General features: G+C 38.8%; 1 protein-coding gene across 3 annotated transcripts in view; it reads left to right on the top strand.

Moving 5' to 3' along the window:
• The window catches only part of SCP2 (sterol carrier protein 2), a 98,776-nt gene extending 80,113 nt beyond the window's left edge, over positions 1-18,663 (top strand). For all 3 annotated transcript variants that reach the window (XM_069479994.1, XM_069479995.1, XM_069479992.1), the window contains 3 exons: positions 6,059-6,188; positions 14,708-14,787; positions 17,532-18,663. In XM_069479994.1, coding sequence (XP_069336095.1) covers positions 6,059-6,188; positions 14,708-14,787; positions 17,532-17,627 — 306 coding nt within the window. In that variant the 3' untranslated portion in view covers positions 17,628-18,663. The remainder of the gene's footprint in view (positions 1-6,058; positions 6,189-14,707; positions 14,788-17,531) is intronic.
• The last annotated feature ends 361 nt before the right edge of the window (positions 18,664-19,024 follow it).

Here is a 19,024-nt window from a genome sequence, read left to right on the forward strand (position 1 = left end):
TGTAAGGGTTCAGCTTCAAAATTATCTTTTCTGTATGCTGCCAATATTTTCCTGCAGAGCAACCCATGAGATAGTTGCATCTGATAAGTTGCTCCATTTTTTTCAACCCTATTTTATCAACAAAAATCAAATTTAAAAAGTAATATAGAGATTATCTATTATGAAGTATGAGATATGGCTCTATATCAATCATTGAATACTTCATTATTGGGATTAACAAAGCAGTGCTGTTTTTATTTTGCAGTATTCTTTTAGCTTTGCAAATGTATACCTCTTGCTCCCATTTTAATTTTCTTTCTCTGCATAGCCTCACCACCACCGGCCTTTTCCCCTTGTTTCTTTTCTCCTTCCCACGATTGTCAGTTTCCTAAGTGTTTACAGTACCAGAAAGTGAAAGTCTTGGAGTCTTTTGTCAATTCATAAATTTTCTGCATTAGCAAAGGCAGCCTGGCAGGAGATTTTATTTCCACATTTGTCTTTGTTAGCAATACTCCATTGCCCTTCTTTGAATTCTGTTTTAATTTTTTGTCCCTATTAAGTTTACGGCAGGACCTACTCCTTGACCTTTTACCTACTCAGAAAAAAGTACTTTTCTTCACGTAAGGAGGCGTTTAGAACTTTCTTAGTACTAATGAGCTCCAGTTTCACAACTGTATTTTCTTTTCCCTTTTAACAACTCTCTCCTCATCCATTTCCTTTCTCTCACTCCCACTTCAATTGAAAATGTTTATTGACCAAAGGATGTAATTTTATAAGAGAGTGAGTTGGTTCTCAAAAGTAACAGCAAGTGCAAATTAATCTACAACTGTTTTAAGGAGGTGGGAGGACAGTAGTAAGAGTATAAGAATTTCTCTTCAAGTATGCAGATAGAATTTCTAAATGTTTGTTGGTGTTTTCCTGCTCTGACTTGTTAGTGTCTGCACATGGCTGTACTCGTGAGGCATTGCGCAAGCAGATGACATGGATGCACCTGGAAGTAGTCATGCACAGCCGGTGGCCCCAGAGGAAGCCAGGCTCTTGGGTGGCCTCGCACACCAACATTATTAACCCACTCTCCTAGATTGTCTCCACAGAACCTTGAGAGAGAGAAGATTTTAAGGAATGTGGAAAAGACTTTGAACTTTCTTTTAATTAATTTTATGATGGCAGATACTGCTGTGCTGTCACAGGCTAAAGTTTGGAAGTATTGATGTAAGCTACAGTTTTGGTATGGTATGGTAAAATGGAAAGAGCATTGGATTTGGTAGTAAACCTACCTGGGATTGAGCTCTGGCTGTAGTACTTACTAGCAATATGTCCCTGCCCCTCAGGGAACAGAGAGTTTAGTGGGAAGAGAGACATGGAAAAATTTTTCCAGAATAAAAGCAACTACTTTAATAAGAAACATGGGTGCTTGTGCAGAGGGCCATCAAAATATCTGGTGGAGATAGAGAATCCTTCCCAGAAGAGTTAGCAAGTGAGCTAAGACTTGAATGATGAGGTCAGGGGTGGGAGGGGAGGCTAGGAAGAGGTGGGTGTCCTGGGAGGGGCATGAGTGAGGGCATGGAAGCATCAGAGCACCTGGCACACATGTTCATGGAATTCAGAATGATCGGTATTGTTAGAACTTAAATCCGGAGGGGGATGAGAATGTGACTGGAAATAAGAACAGACAAATACCCTTCAGATCTTGAAGACTCTTGAATGATATATAAAGACAGACTTCATCCTGTTGGCTATGGTGACCCATTAAGAAATTCAGGCCTGAAAGTGTTAGATGGGTATGTTAGTGTTAGCTGGGTTTTGTTAGATAGATTACTTGGCAGCAGTACAGCGAATAGTCTAAAGGGTTCTTTTATGAACCTTAGTTGCTTTTTCTGCTTAATGAGCTAATATTAATGTCTACTCAACTACTTATAGGGTTTTATGAAGATCAAAGAAACTATGTATATAGAAGTACTTGAACCTTGAAAGCCCCCCCAAAAGATTATTCCTGTTATTAATAATTTTTCCTGAAATTAATTTAAAGTCATTTGAGTGAGCTCTTTTAAGGGAAGCCAAAATAAGAGAATTTCTCTTTCACTTAAAAAACTTGACAGTCATTTTGGTTTCTTGGTTTAACTAGGAAACGTTAGTTAATTTCAGACACCTGCATGTGTAAGACATGCCTCCATAACTATTGAGATAAGTAGGCCCAGACTGAATATTTATAGAACAGCTGTTTTGTCCTAAGACCTATGGTTGATTCCAGGTAGGCTCAGGGGTGGTACTTAAATATCAGGAAAAGATTGACATACCCAGTAGGATACCTAAAATAAAAAAAGACAATATCAATTGTTGGTGAAGATATGGAGTAATTGGAACCCTCATTCATTGCTGATAGGATTGTAACATGGTGTAGCCACTTTAGAAAATGGGTTGGTAGTTCCTCAAAAAGTTAAACATCACCTTATGACTCAAAAATTCCACTTCTAGATATATACCTAAGAGAAATTAGAGCCTATGTCCATACAAAAACTTGTACACAAATGTCCACAACAGTATTGTTCATAACAACCAAAAAGTGGAAACAACCATGAACTGATGAATAGATAAAATATACTACATCATACAATGGAATATTATCTGGATATAAAAAGGAATGAAGTACTTATTGATTTTCAACATCGATGAACCTTGAAAACATTATGCTAACTGAAAGAAGCCAGTCACAAAAGACCACGTATTGTATAATTTCATATATCTGAAATGTCCAGAATAAGCAAATCTATAGAGACAGAAAGTAGATTAGTGGTTGCCAGGGGCCAGAAGGAGAGGTGGGGATGGGGAGTGACTGCTGGGTAGAGTTTCTTTTGGGCGTAATGAGAATGTTTTAAAATTAGATAGTAGTTTTGATTGCACAACTCTGAATATACTAAAGAACCATTGAATTAAGTACTTTAAAAGAGTAAATTTTTATATTGACATATATAAATTATATCTCAATTGCTGTTATAAAACAAAGCACAACAAAAAGAAAAAATGACTTTAGGCCAGGTTCTCTGCATACATAGAAACAGAGGTTAGTATCTAATGTCAGTTCATGTAAGTTCCTCAGGGGCAATAATTATTTGAGTATGTCAGGTACTTTATCACAGTTCCTGAACATAGTAAACACTTAAGTCTTTGTTAAAAGAATGAATATTATGGTACCAAAAGGAACAATTTTGCATATAAATTATTACAGGGATGTGAGGCTGAAATAAAGAAGGTGGGAAATACAAGCTATTAGAAATTATAAGAGATCTCAAAAGGTAGCCAGTTCCAAAATAGATATAAAAAGATTAATATATTTTTTAAATTCAACAACCATCCATGTAATATATTAATATATAATTTTTATATATTTGTAATAACCAGCAATAAAATATAATTAACAAGAGCAATATGTAAAATACCTAAGAATAAACTTAGTAAGAAATGTACAAAAGTCTATGTGGGGGGAAAAATGACAACAGTTTTCCAAGGGACATTAAAGAAAATGTGAAGATATGCTGTATTCTTGCAGGGCAGACTTAATATTGTAAAGATATTGCTTCTCCCCCAGAAAGATCCATATATTTGATGTAACCCCATCCAACTCCAAAAACATTTTGGGGGAAGAACTAACTAAATGATTATAAAAAGTACATATAGAGGAAAATATGTCCAAAAGAATATGCCCAAGAATAGCCAAGATTATTTGGAGAAAGGAATTATTGGGATTTGCTGTGCCAAAGAGTAAAGTACATTATAAAGCTGTAATATTGGCACAGGAATAGCCAGATCATAGAATAGATCATAGAATAAAATAACAAAAAAATGCTAACATTCATTGAGAATTACTCTGTATTTACATAATTTAATTCTCATACAATTCTATGAGGGTAGTTATTGTTTTAATCCCATTTAACAGGTAGGAAAACTTCGCTAGGGTTGTAGAAGTGCATGGAAGAATAGGAATTGAAAAACTCATGCTTGGTCAGGCACAGTGGCTCACACCTAAAATCCTAGCACTCTGGGTGGCCGAGGCAGGAGGAACAAGGCAGGAGGATCACTTGAGCTCAGGAATTTGAGAGCAGCCTGAGCAAGAGTGAGACCCCATCTCTACTAAAAATAGAAAAAAATTACTTAGGCGTGGTGGCTCACACCTATAGTCCCAGCAACTCAGGAGGCTGAGGCACGAAGATTGCTTGAGCCCAGGAGTTGGAGGTTGCTGTGAGCTAGGCTGATGCCACGGCCTCTAGCCCAGGCGACAAAGCAAGACTCTGTCTGAAAAATAAATAAATAAATGAATGAATCAATCAATCAACCAATCAAGCAATCACACCAACCCATGCTGATTCCCAGATGCAGTGGTCTTAATTAGCAAAGTTTACTTCTAGGAATTTGCCCTTAAATTATCAAGGCTATGTAAAAATATTTAGATAAGACTGTTATCAGCATTGAGATAAGAGCCAGAAGTTAGACCTAGCCTGAATCAAAAGCAACAGGGTGTTGGTGAAATGAAGTATGGCACACTTTTACAATTACAGATGTATATGTGGCTATTTAAAATTATTAACATATAGAAGAATATTTAGTGACACAATAATGAGGATAATTATATTAAAAGTAGATTACAGGCCGGGCGCGGTGGCTCACGCCTGTAATCCTAGCACTCTGGGAGGCCGAGGCGGGTGGATCGCTCGAGGTCAGGAGTTCGAGACCAGCCTGAGCAAGAGTGAGACCCCGTCTCTACTAAAAATAGAAAGAAATTATATAGACAGCTAAAAATATATATAGAAAAAATTAGCCGGGCATAGTGGTACATGCCTGTAGTCCCAGCTACTCGGGAGGCTGAGGCAGTAGGATCGCTTGAGCCCAGGAGTTTGAGGTTGCTGTGAGCTAGACTGACGCCACGACACTCACTCTAGCCCGGGGAACAGAGTGAGACTCTGTCTCAAAAAAAAAAAAAAAAAAAAGTAGATTACAAAACAGTATGATCCCATTTAAAATATGTGTACACAGAGAAAAAAAGATGGGATTTATACCAAATATGATTTTCTTTGAGTGATAAAATTATGCGTGGTTTATGTTTTCTTTTTTTATCGATATTTTCTGATTTTTTTCACAGTGAAATATGTTTATTCTTTAAAGAAAAATAATTTCAATAAGAGTATTATTCTGTTGTTTTTTGTTTTTTTTTTTTTTTAAACAAGATGTGTGAGGTGGTTGTCGTCCCTCATTATTCATCCTGCCAGCTGGCTTAGCTGCTGCTCTGGGCTCCTGTAGTCCCCTGTGTTTCCCTTGATCCCAATGTATTGTCACAGTGATCATAGTATATTGTCATCATATGCTTTTCTTATTTTCTTAATTTTTAATTTTTATTTAAATTTTTTATTATGCTTTTCTGACTCCTGCTTCCTTATCCCTGGTGCCTAGAGCAATGTCTGGCTCAATAAATGTTTTAGGAAGGAAAGATAAAGCAGATAGGGATGAAGGGGAAAGGAAAAGAGGAAGGAAGGAAGGGAGAAAGGAAGCCCCCTGCAGAGATATGGGTTTGAGGTTATGTTTTCTGTGTTTAGGCCAGCTTCATTCTCCAAGATCCAAAAGTAAGTGATGGATAGTGGTTGACCAAAAAAAAAAAAAAAAGGCATTGATTTCAGAACGACTTGTCTTTAAGTTCATATTTCAAGGACCCAAAAATATATGTAGAGGAATTTACCTGCATAACAGGGTGGGGGGGGGGTTGGAGATTCTTCCATTAGAGAAGCCAGAGTAAATCTTTTCCAAATTAGTGAGACATGGTGAAGGCTATTTTGGCATAAAATGCTGCCATGTAGCCCCCATCCTCGCTTCCCTTTCACCAGTTGTATAGAAAAGCCATTTTAAATAAAAGATTTGGCAGATGTGGGAGTTGTTGCCTTTCAGACTTTTTTGGGTAAAAGATCCTAAGGGACTTTGGGGACTGCCCTCTGGTCCAGCTGCTCACGTCATGTATCCATTTAAAATTAATTTGCTTGGGGAGAAAGCCAGAGAAATGGACTTACTGTAACTCCAGTGTTATTTTTCTTTCCAGGAAGGGGAACAGTTTGTGAAGAAAATCGGTGGCATTTTTGCCTTCAAGGTGAAGGATGGCCCTGGGGGTAAAGAAGCCACCTGGGTGGTAGATGTGAAGAACGGCAAAGGATCAGTGCTTCCTAACTCAGGTCAGTTGCAGCAGTGACTTCATTTATAGGAGTGCTGACAAGTTTACAAAGGCCGTCAGCTGGGAAAATGGAGGTCTGCTTTGCTTTTCCCAAAAGGGCTGGCTTTAGAGATGCAGGACCTTGTTAAAGAACCAGTGAATCCCAGGGAGCAGGAATAGGTGAAAGCCACCTCCTCCCAGAGCCAATCTTAGGCTTTGGAATTAGACAAACTTGGGTAGGGGTCCTGGCCCTGCCACTCATAGATTCAGACCTTGAACAAGTTATTTAACTTCTCTGAGACTTGACTTTCTCATCTGTAAATGGATTTAATAAATGGTACCTATTTCATAGGGTTGATGTGAGCATTAAGAAAATTCTCTCTTAATTAACCTGGAAAGCACACAGTCCAGTACATGGTTATATGGCCTCAGAAGACCTGTCTATCCGTACTCACTGTCGCCAGATCCTCTCATCCAAATCTGTCTTGAACCCACTTCAGTCAGCTTTTGCCTTTATCATGATCCCCAAACTTCTTTTCAAGGTCGCCGGTAACTACCACATTGCTAAATTCAGTGGTTAATTCCCAGCCCTCATAATATTAGATTTCTAGGTTTTCTAAACATTGGAGTGTTCCAAGGCTCAGAGATATATGCATTTATTCCCTGGGGTTCTCATCTAGTCTCATGATTTAAAAACAGTCTCAGTTTTACGTCTTCTGAACTCCAAGGTGTATAGCTGGCTGCTTAATTGACACATTTACTTGGTACCTAATAGATGTCTCAAAGCTAACGGGTGAAACTGAACTTGTCCTTCTCCCCTGTAGATATGTACTCCTCCCGTTGTCTTTCCCTTCTTGGTAAATTGCTCCTGTATCCTACCAGTTCCTCAGTCCAAAAACCTCGAAGTCATCCTTGGCCGCTCTTTTTCCTCACACTCCACAGTCATCCTGTCTTATATCACCACCACCACCCTGGTCTAAGCCAGCATCGTTTTTTTGCCCTCTTCTGTCCTTGTCGCCTACCGGTTCTTCTCCACACACCAGCCAGAGTGATCATTTTAAAACTTAAATCAGATTGTTACCTCCTCTGCTCAAAACCCTCTTCTGATGGCTTTCAGCTCACTCCTCGTGAAGGCAGAGCTCCTACAATGGCACGGCGTGATCCGGCCCCAGTTTCCTCTGTCTTACTGCTTTCTCTCTCACTTTGTTCAAATGACACTGGCCTCCTTCTGTTGCTTGGATGAACGTGGGGTGCTCTTGGTTTGGAGGCTTTCTACTCTCTGTTCCCTCTGCCTGGAATTGTCTTTTCCCAGATATCCTTGTGGTTTGTTCCCCCATTTTTTTGGATCTTTGCCCAAATGCCATCTTCTCAGTCAGCCCTTCCATAACTACCCTTTTTAAAATCAAATCCTCATTACCATTCCCTATTGTTGTTTTCTGTCTTATTTTTCTTCATAGCACTTACCACTATCTGATATACCATGTAATGTTTTGTGTATCTGAATATTGTCCATATCCCCTGCTTGAATTATAAGCTCTATGAAGGAAGATCTTTTTGCCTGTCAGGTTCTCTGCTGCATTCCCAGTGCCTAGAATAGTACCTGACACAGTTGTAGGCCTTCAAAAAATAAGTACTTTAGAAATGAACAACAGAATGAACAAATGGCACTTAGTAAGCATTCAGTACTCACCAATTAACAATACAATATAGCTAAGTAGTATTGTTAAATTTCTCTTGTTGGAGAGAGCCTGGTGTAATTTAGAAATATGATAGAAGGGGACCAAATTTTAGAGGGTTTAAAATACCATGATAAGAACTGTGAAAGCTATATGGGTTGTAATCAATCCATTAAAGCTTTGTAAGTGGAAAAGTGAAAATCAAAGCTGTATTTTAGAGAATGAAGCTGGTGCCTTAGACCTGATGAATTGCAAAGGGAGAGGTCGGAGGCAGGGAGAGCCATTAAGAGGATGGATGTTGCCACTAAGTGAGCGGAGAGGATGGCCAGCCTGAGTGTTGGCAGTGAGAGAAGTGACTGTTGTGAGAGTCGATGCCAGAGATCTTGGAGGTGAAGATGATGGGAGCGGGGAGCTGTGGAAGGAGGAGGCCTGTCAAAGGTGGTGGAGTTTCATTATTGATACACTACTGAGGGAGGTCCTGCAGGAGAGGATGATGTCAGAAGCACAGGTACGAGGAAGGTTAGGCTTAGTAAGGAGGCATGGGTGGATATTTCTTTCTCTGAAAGGGTAGTTAAATATTCAGGGGCATTTTGAGGGGAGAGGAGGTTCTGGAACAGTGTGTAGAGCTTGGAGGCAGGAGAAGTAAAGAGCGCTGTATGGCACAGTTGAATAAGAAATCAATAAGAAGTTAGTGAAGGAAAAGCTGAGCAGTGGTAAGGGCATCCATCTGGTGTGGGTAGCATGGCCTCCTTCTGGAAGGTTCCTGAATTATACAGAGTCCTTTCTTTTTCTTTCCCAAATGAATGGGCAGAAAAATGACTATAACTTTGTATTGTATGAGCTGCCACTCTAAGGTGGTATAGGAAGAAAAGCTGAAGCCTTCATCTAGATTCCAGCTTTTAGAAATAGAACTCTGAGAATTATAGTAGTGCCAATTTTTTTTTAATGACTAAAAGTTAAAGGTTACTTTCATATTCTGATATGCCCAGACAAATGTTAAGGTGATTTTTTTAAAAATTTCTCCTTTTTCTCCTGTTTTGTTGTTGTTGGTTATTTGTCTTGTCACAAAAGATAATATGCTTATGGAAAGCTGTTGAATGATTTTTAAAAAGCTATGTTTCCTCCAGATAGGCTCTTGCTGTGTGCTTCCCCCACTTTAGGTGCCCCATCCCAGATCTGAAGGGATCTTACCCCGGGGCAGGGCAATTTCTGCTGAAACTGAAACTTGTTGGCAGCCAGGAGTGGTGCTGAAATATGGACTTAGCCAGTAAAAGCCACCACTGGAAATTGCCAGCTCCTTTTACATCAACCAACAAATGGCCATTTGTTAGAGATTAGCTATGTTAAAGCATTAACAACCTGTCCTAGTTTGAACTGGCATCTTAAGAATTGCTAGTCCTTTTGGTATGTGCATAGTGTTAGGAGGTTTACTTATTATTAATGAAGTAAGATTTACTTAAGTATATTTCATTTGCTTGTATTCTAAGAGCTCAGTAATGATTATATAGATGATTAGATTAAGGACTTTTAGATTTTGTGCATTTTTCATCATCTTTTCTTGCTGCCTGGGTACCTTTTAGTATCTTCTCCATGAGTTCTACCCCTCCCTCCTTTCCTTTGAAACGACTCACACAGCGTATCTCCAGGACGCCAACTTTGATTAATCTAACGTGACATATTATTCCTTCATTCCTTTATTCTGCCCTCCCAGCACTAGAGTTCTCAACCCTATCCCTTTATGAAGCAACATGAGACAGAAAGCCTCAGGGTCTCCCATTCCCACGGTACAGCAGAAAGAATGTAGCCTTTCCATAGAGCTGTGGTGGGGATTAAATGAGATAAGGTATATAGAACACCTAGATTGTAAGTGCTCAGTAAATCATTGCATTGCTTCTTCCCCAACCCATATATTAAACATTAGTTTTGCTTGGACACATAGGCTTGTCTAAGTTCCTCAAAAGGACTTGGGGAACTAGGAAAGAATCTGGGATTCTTCAGATGCTGATTGGTGAAGGCCCATGAATGTTTGTATTGTTCCTATTATAAGAGGAAGCAGTTAAGCGTAAGAATTGGGAAGTATTAGCGTTGGCAACAGGAATCTGCATTCAGACCTAACTCAGCCACTTACCAGCTCTGACCTTGGGCAAGTTATTTGACCTCTCTAACCTCATAGGATTGTTACAAAGATCAAGGGAGACACCAGGTGTGTGAAGTGCTCAGCACAGTGAGAGCTCAGTAAATGCTGATATTACAGCAGCAGCAACAGTAGATTTTACTTCCTCAAGTCATCATCCAATAACTAAGAGTCCTTTCTTGGAATATTAGGATCAGGTCCAACTATCTCAGTTTGTTAGCTTTTTTCTCTTTGCTCTTTGATGTTCTTTATCTATAATAGAACTGGATTTTCTAGGCTGCAAATTTCTTCATTTTTAAGGATTCAGACTTTTTTTTGGTAATAAGAGAAAATTTTGTTAGCAGCTAAGTTAGAGTGACCATTGAATCTTAATCTTTTTAGGGGCTATTCCCTGAATTATAAGACATATAATAAAAACGTTTTTCCTATCTTGTTTTAGTTATTTAATAATATGCTATGCTTTAACAGTTTACCCTTGTCTCTTCTATTAAGGCACAGATTATCTGATTAGCTATTAGGCCTTAATTTGATCATCTTTTGAACTCCACATACTCTATTAATGTATTCAACAGGTATTTATTGATTGCCCTTTATGTGTCAAGCACTCGTCAAGGGCCTGCAAATAGAGCAGTGAACAAGACTGACAAGAGCCCTTATCTATTGGGCACATACAGACAAAAAGCACATTAAGGCCGGGCGCGGTGGCTCACGCCTGTAATCCTAGCACTCTGGGAGGCCGAGGCGGGTGGATCACTCGAGGTCAGGAGTTCGAGACCAGCCTGAGCAAGAGTGAGACCCCGTCTCTACTAAAAATAGAAAGAAATTATATGGACAACTAAAATATATATACACAAAAAATTAGCCGGGCATGGTGGCGCATGCCTGTAGTCCCAGCTACTCGGGAGGCTGAGGCAGGAGGATCGCTTGAGCCCAGGAGTTTGAGGTTGCTGTGAGCTAGGCTGAAGCCACGGCACTCACTCTAGCCCGGGCAACAGAGTGAGACTCTGTCTCAAAAAAAAAAAAAAAAAGAAAACACATTAAAATAAATAAGGTAGTCTCAAATAAGTGCAGTGAATGAAAATAAAAAATGACTTGGTTTCTAGGGAAAGGCCAGCTTTAATTTGAATTATTTCTTAATGAGAGGAGGAGCCAACTGTGAGAGTACTATTGTTATATTAATTGATTACCTAAAACATCGACTGCTGAAAAGACGTGATTTCTTGGTGAATTTTCCCTTTTGATCTTGAAACCTCTGATTTGCCCAATGTAAACACGGCTAATTTACCAATGAGATATTAGTCTTTGTTGTCCAGTCTTTTTCCTATCATTTTACTTTGATGATACTAAAAGAAATATTTTAAAACTTTGTATTTTTTAAATACCCTTGATGGAAAAAATTAGAAATGATAGAGAAATAAAATGAAAAAATCACTCTCCCATAATTCTATCATCTAGGTCAGGAGTTGGCAAAGTATGGCTTATAGACCGTATCTAACCCACCACCTGTTTTTTTGTTTTGTGTTTTGCAAAATTTTTTTTTTTTTTTTTTTTTTGGAGACAGAGTCTCACTCTGTTGCCCAGGCTAGAGTGAGTGCCGTGGCGTCAGCCTAGCTCACAGCAACCTCAAACTCCTGAGCTCAAGCGATCCTCCTGTCTCAGCCTCCCGAGTAGCTGGGACTACAGGCATGCACCACCATGCCCGGCTAATTTTTTTTTATATATATTTTTAGCTGTCCATATCATTTCTTTCTATTTTTTAGTAGAGATGGGGTCTCGCTCTTGCTCAGGCTGGTCTCGAACTCCTGAGCTCAAACGATCCGCCCACCTCGGCCTCCCAGAGTGCTAGGATTACAGGCGTGAGCCACCGCGCCCGGCCTGTTTTGCAAAATTTTTACTGAAGTCTAGCCCATAGTAAAGGGCATAAATCTGAAGTGTACCACTTGATGGATGTTTACAAATGAATACACCTCCCAGATCAACATGCAGAATGTTGCCAGCACCCCAGAGGCCCCCTCATGCCCGCTCCCATCACTATCCATCCCCAAAAGGAACCCCTATTCCAATTCCTATCACCATAGATTGATTTTGTTTTTTTTGGAAATTCATACAAATAGAACCATTGGACAATAAAATTTACTCTTTTTTTAGATCTGGCTTCTTTTGTTCAGCAGTGTAAGATTCATTCATATTGTTGCATGTGGCAATAGTTTTTACTATGTGAATACCCCAGAATTTATTCATTATGTGTTTGATGTATCTTTGCATTGTTTCCATTTTTTTTTTGTCTCTTTTTTTTTTTTTTTATTTTATTTCTATTTTTTCCACTGTGAGTGTTGCTGTATGCATTGTTTCCATTTTAGGGCCTTACAAATAAAGCTGTCATAAATGTTTTTATACATGTCTTTTAGTGGATATTTCTATTGTACTCATTTCCATTGGGTACATACCCAGTGTGGAAATTCTAGGTCATAAGATGCAGTATAGCCAAACAGGTTTTTGATGTGGATGCACTATTTTATATTCCCTTCCACATTATATGAGAGTTTCCATTGCTCCACATTTTTTTTTATCTTTTTTTTTTTTTTTATTTCATCTTATTGTTATGGGGGATACAGAATTGCAGGTTACATACGTTGCCCATGTACCGCCTTTCCCCCCAAGTCAGAGCTCCAGGCATGTCTGTTCCCCAGGTAGTGCGCGTTGCACCCATCATGTAGGTATATATCCCTCCCTTCCCCACGCCCCCTTCCCGAGTCAGCACCTTCAAGCGTTACCATTCCCCAAATGGTGCGCAATGCACTCATTGTGTAGGCATACCCCCATCCCCTCCCCCACCCCCCACCTCAGTCTGATATCCGATTGGTGTCGTTCCCAGATGTGTATTTAGGTGATGTTCAGGGAAACCAATTTTCTGGTGAGTACATGTGATGCTTGTTTTTCCATTCTTGGGATACTTCACTTAATATAATGGGTTCCAACTCTCTCCAGGAGAACCATAGAGATGTCGTATCTTCATTATTCCTTATAGCTGTTTAATATTCCATGGTATACATATACCACAGCTTACTAATCCAACACATTTTTGATAGTACTTGGTACTGTCAGTTTTTATTAAGTCAGGTTTATTGAGGTACAATTTATATAAAATAAAATATACCCTTTTTAGATGTGCAGTTTTATGAATTTAGACAAATGCATACAGTTGTGTAACCACCACCAAAAGTGAAGACATTGACTATTTCTATCACTCCCAGAAAGTGTCCTTATGTCTCTTTGTAGTCGAGCTCTTCCTCTCACCCTGGTAACCACTAATTTGATTTCTGTCCCTGTAGTTTTGCCTTCCCAGAAAGTCATACAAATAGAATCATACAATATGTTGCTTTTTGAGCCTGCTTCTTTCATGGAGAAGATTGATTCATGTTTTGCATGTATCATCAGTAGTTTGTTCCTTTTTGTTGCTGAGTGGTTTATCCCTTCACCAGTTGATGCACATTTGAGATTTTTCCATCTTTGGGCAATTATGAACAAAGCTACTATAAGCATTCATATACATATGTGGACATATGTTTTTATTTTTCTTGGGTAAATACCTAAGAGTGGGATTGCTAGTTCATATGGTATGTGTGTGTTTAGCTATTTAAAAAAATTTTTTTTTTTGGTATTTTTTTGTAGAGACAAAATCTCACTGTGTTGCCCAGGCTGGTCTTGAACTCCTGGCCTCAGCAATCCTCCCGTCTTGGCCTCCCAAAGTGCTAGGATTACAGGTGTGAGCCACCACGTCTGGCCTGTGTTTAGCTTTATATGAGACTTACAAGCTGTTTTCTGAAGTGGCTACACCATTTCACAGTCCCTCTAGTGTTTTGTTGACCTCTCAGTTGCTCTGCATCTTTAATAGCACTGCATACTGTCCTTTTTTCTTTTTTTTAAAATTCAGCCATTCATTCTAGTAGGTATGTGGCATCTCATCATGGTTTTGTTTGCGTTTTCTGATGATTAAAGAAGTTAAGCAGTGTGTCATGTGTTTTCGGGCCATTTGGAGATCTTCTTTTATACAGCTGTTAATAGCAGCTAGCTTATTCAAAGCCAGGACAGTGAGAGTGAGTCTGCTAGCAAGGTGTATATGATGTAACAAAATCTCAAGCACGACATACCGTTACTTTTGCTATATTCTGTTAGCTAGAAGCAAGTCACAGTCCTGCTCACACTGAGGGAAGGGAATTATTTAAAGGCATGTACACCAGGGGGCAGGGGTTATGGGGGTCACCTTAGGGTCTGTTTGCCACAATAACTATTAGTAATATATTGGTGTCTAAGCTTACAGATTTTTTTCTATACTTACATAATTGAATATTTTTTAAGCAAAAATGGGATCATACAGTTTATTTTGTAACTGGCTTATATAACAATATTATAAACAATATAGCATGAACATTTTTCATGTCAATAAGTGTAGATCCACATCATTTCTTATAGTGGCTACATTGTATCTCATTATATGAATATACCATAATTTATTTAATCAGTTCCCTCTGATTAAATGTCAAGGTTGCTTGTTGTCTATGTCACATATTTAACCAGGCTGCCATATAAGTGTATGTGAGTGCCCATTTCCCCACAGTGCCTCAGTACTGGGTGTGGTCTGCTACAGTCAGTGGCTCTTGACCAAAATGTCTATGTGAAACTGAACACGCCCTCTCTTCTCTTTCCTTCTGCTACCTATCTCTGTTTTAGATAAGAAGGCTGACTGCACAATCACAATGGCTGACTCCGACTTACTGGCTTTAATGACTGGTAAAATGAATCCTCAGTCGGTAAGTATAATGGAACTTATATCCTGCTAGTATGTGGGTCTTTTAGCCCTTTCCACTTTGTCTCCTGCCTCATCCTCTAAAGTGCACCATGATGAGACCCACAAAACTCAGTGTTCCCCAAAATATTCACCTAACAAATGACAGACATTTGTGGAGCAAGCTATGTGCCAGACACTGTCCTGTGTGCTAGAGTGCCCAGATGAACAGGAAATAGTTCCCATGCTCAAGGCATCCACAGTTTGATATGAGACAGATCTGTAAAAGAGTAAGCGCGGCCAAGGATTGAAGGTGCCACACCTGGCTTGTGGTCCGTGAAGGACGGAGGAAGAAGCAGCCCTGTCTCCCCAGGCCATCAGGGAGAGCCTCGCAAAGGAAGCAGCACTTGAGCCGAGTGCCCAGGTAGAGAGTACGAGTGCTCCAGTTGCAGGGGGGTGGTGTGAACAAAGGCACGACCTTTTACATTCTGTGTCCTTGCTCATGCTCTTCTTTTGGCCTACACTGTCTTCCCTGACAAACTCCCTGTCCTTCAGAATTAGCGCAGATATTATCTCCCAGGACCTCCTTCCAAGTTGTTGGGGAGCCAGTCCCTCTTCTGAGCCACTTGCTGGACGTTTAGCTTAGGGCCTGCCATGTTACAGTAGACATAATGTGCCTCTCCCTTCCCCCTTTGATTGTGTCTCCAAGGATCAAACCACACCTTACTCATTTTTGTGTTTCCAGAATTTAGCACAATATGTGATGTTTTTAGGATTTACATAAACCGTTGTTGGACTAAATTGTATTTGCCAAAATGTATTTATGTCTTGTATAGATTTTCCTGATCTCCAAATTATTAGTGTTTTCTTACACTCTTTAGTTGCACAGTGTTGAATGGACTTGATAATAGTGAGTTTTCTGTCAGCTTGATATACTGAGCTTTCCATTAACAAAAAAGAAACTAAGATGTTTCTTTCCATTGTAACTTAAATTTTTGTTCCTCAGCCTGATTTGTTTCAGGTCTCATTCCTGTGGATCTTTGGTAATTCACAAATGGATACAACAACTAAATCTGACTTCTACTTGCATTCCTTTTTACAATGCTTTTCCTAAGTAACTAAGCATATTTCAGTGGCTGCCATGACAAGTGAGAGATTTGCATCTGTGATGTTTTAGCTGAGTACACACCATTGGCACTGACATTTCTACCCACTGAGCCTGCTCCAGAAATCTGGACAGAACAGAGGCCACCAGTATAGGAGCTGGCGGTCATCCTCTTCCCACCCACTGCACACACCATATGTAGCTTTGGCAGGGTGTTCAGACTTCACACATCAGCTGCCTTTGTTCTCTCAATTTATCTATGTACTGCCCATCCTTGGGGGGGGGTGAGATGTCAGCTTATTTTTCTTCAGCACCTGTTAACACCCAAAGGAATGAAAGATAAAAATGGCAGACCTTTCTATTAATGTGCTAATGGCCTTCCCTTATGTTCAGTAGAGGATTTGACTGGAAATCGTTAAATGCAGTGGAAATTCTAATTTCAGTGTTTGGCTATGGTTGAAACAAGGCAATGTGCTCTCCAACAGAAATCACACATGAAGAATACCTAAGGGCCAGATTAAAATGATCCTTACTTTTGGATTCTCTAAAGGGTGAAGATTCATGTTTTTTCTATTATTAGTAAATAAAAACTCATTTTCTCTTTTAACTTAAAAAGGGGAAAGCTGGTGAGTTTCTCTTGTACTACTGGTCCATATTTTTAAATGACATATGTTAAATATATTGTGTTCTGAGACACCTGACCTTTAAGTCAGTCATCAGACAGAAGGCTTTGTGCCATATAGAAAGGAAATATTTAGTTTGTCCAGACAGGGGAGAGGGGGGAAAAGGAATTAGTCACCCCTACCAATAGGCTTAGAAAAAACAGCTCTGTGCATTCCCATGGATGTTGTAGAAGAGCTCCTAAATTTTAAAGGTACTCACTTAACAAGATAAAGACTACCAGAAACTTTTTTCATCTAGCCCTTCCTTATTTTAAGAATTGAGTTAAAATGCTGAGACCATGGCAGGGAAATCATGCAATGTTCCCAATTTTGCTATTTCTCTTAAGTTTTCCTGGGATTTTGTTACATGGTAAATTTAGCAAACATCATATGATCTAATCCCAGGCAGTTGTTAAGTGGAACAAATTGTGGCTTTGCACTTCAGATTGGTTTGATTCTTCAGTCTCAGCAGCCTGACTGTACTCTCTAGAGATAAATCCTTTATCATGTAGGAAAAAAAAAAAAAAAAAGGAAGGAAGGAAGGATTTGGTGGCATCTCATCCACATTGTATTGAATCCCAAGAGTTTCTAAGTGTGTTTTTTGTGTGTGATTTTTCTCCCAGCAGCCTACTGAAAATTTCAGTTCATATTTGCAACCCACATGTAATGTTTTTAAACAAAATCAGTCTAGTATGAACTGATTTTGCCAAATATTTGGAAAATGTACCACCTTTGAGGAAGACAGGTAAAAACAAACTCAATATTTGGGAAAGATGTTCCTTAGATACTCCTTTCTATTGTTCTTTGTAAAGCATGCATTTACACATTTTTCCTATTGAGGAATCTGGTTCTAAATCTATTCCAGAAAGCCAAGTTTCATATTTTGGAGAAAGGTAAATGACCTGGATAAATAAATGATCTCAGGGCTGGATAGTCTAGAAACATCAGCAATCTCAAAACAAAAAACACTAAGTAACGAGTTTTCTTTTTTCTTATTCACAGGCCTTCTTTCAAGGCAAATTGAAAATCACTGGAAATATGGGTCTGGCTATGAAGTTACAAAATCTTCAGCTTCAGCCAGGCAAAGCTAAGCTGTGAAGAACTCCCTTTGACTACTTTTGAAAATCAAGATGAAATGTATAGATACATATCCATATATTTCATTGTCAGAATTTAGACTGAGACTACACATTGGCAAATTGTGCAAGATAGATTTGTTTTTAAATGGGTATGACCAATCCTGTTTTTCCTATGCTCTGGGCGAATAGAGCCTGGTGGTGCACTGCTACTTTGCTGAATTGCATACAACTGTGCGTTACAAAGTTAATATGGTAATTATGGTTTGGGATAAAATTGAGTTTCAGAATAAAATTAGGAACAGTAAAATCCAAAAAATTATGTAAACAAAAGCTTTTGTTTTGCTTATAAAGTATATTTAAGGATTATTCTGCTGAAGATTCAGTTTAAGAGTTTTCCTTGGAGAGAACGAGGGAAGAAACAATACCAATAGCCGGTCAGTAATTAGTTGTGCACTTAATGACCTTAATCAGTCTCTCATTAATAGTTCTTAAAATTCTGTATCGAGATTAAAAAAAAAAAAAACTTAAAAATTTTGCATTTCCTGCCATCAGAAACAGTATTTTCTTCCCAAATCAAAATAAAAGTAATATGATCACAGCTTGGGGGGAATGTGTAACTGAATGCAGGCCTATTTTTAAAACAAAAATATTTTAAAGTTTTTAAAAATGGGTTTCCTTCTTGAAAAATCAGTGTATTAGAGTCATAAAACACTGTTGTTAAAAATAACTGAACAAATAAAATTTGCTTAGAGATGCACAGTTTTTAAATTATATCTCATTTAAATTTATAAAGCTCTCAGTCTTTTGTTGTAGTTTCCTTTTTCATGTGAGTTTAGTTATCTGCATTTATCTTTTTTCCTAGTTTTTCTAATACTAATGTTATTTCTTATATTCAGTAAGATATGGGATAAAATAATGCTTTTAGAAGAATGTTTAATAGAAAATTAAAATAGCTCTTCCTGGTTTCCTTTGTTTTTATTGTATATGTTCTTTTTGCTCCGGATTTTCTAGATGGTGGAGAATAAAGAGAAGCATTGGGAGATTTACAAAGTGAATGTTATCTGGACATTCTTTATTTTTTTTATTTTTTTGTTTTTCAGCTCATTATGGGGGTATAAAAGTTCAGGCTATATATATTGCCCATGCCTCCCCATCCTCCTGAGTCTGAGCTTCAGTTGTGTCCATTCCCTAGACAGTGCTCATCGCACTCATCATGTAGGTGTGCACCCATCCCTTCCCCCCACCCCATCCCCCCCAGTCAGATCTTCAAGCATGTCCATTCTTTACTGGTTACTTTGACATAATCACTAGTTCTTAATTAGGGCGGCAGTGTGGTGTAGTGGAAAGAGCACTTGATTGGGAGCCAGGAGACTTGCTTCTCTTAGGCCAGGAACTGCCTGCCTGGGCCTGTTTGCT

This window comes from Eulemur rufifrons, chromosome 8 (assembly GCF_041146395.1).
Source record: "Eulemur rufifrons isolate Redbay chromosome 8, OSU_ERuf_1, whole genome shotgun sequence".
Taxonomy (NCBI): domain Eukaryota; kingdom Metazoa; phylum Chordata; class Mammalia; order Primates; family Lemuridae; genus Eulemur; species Eulemur rufifrons.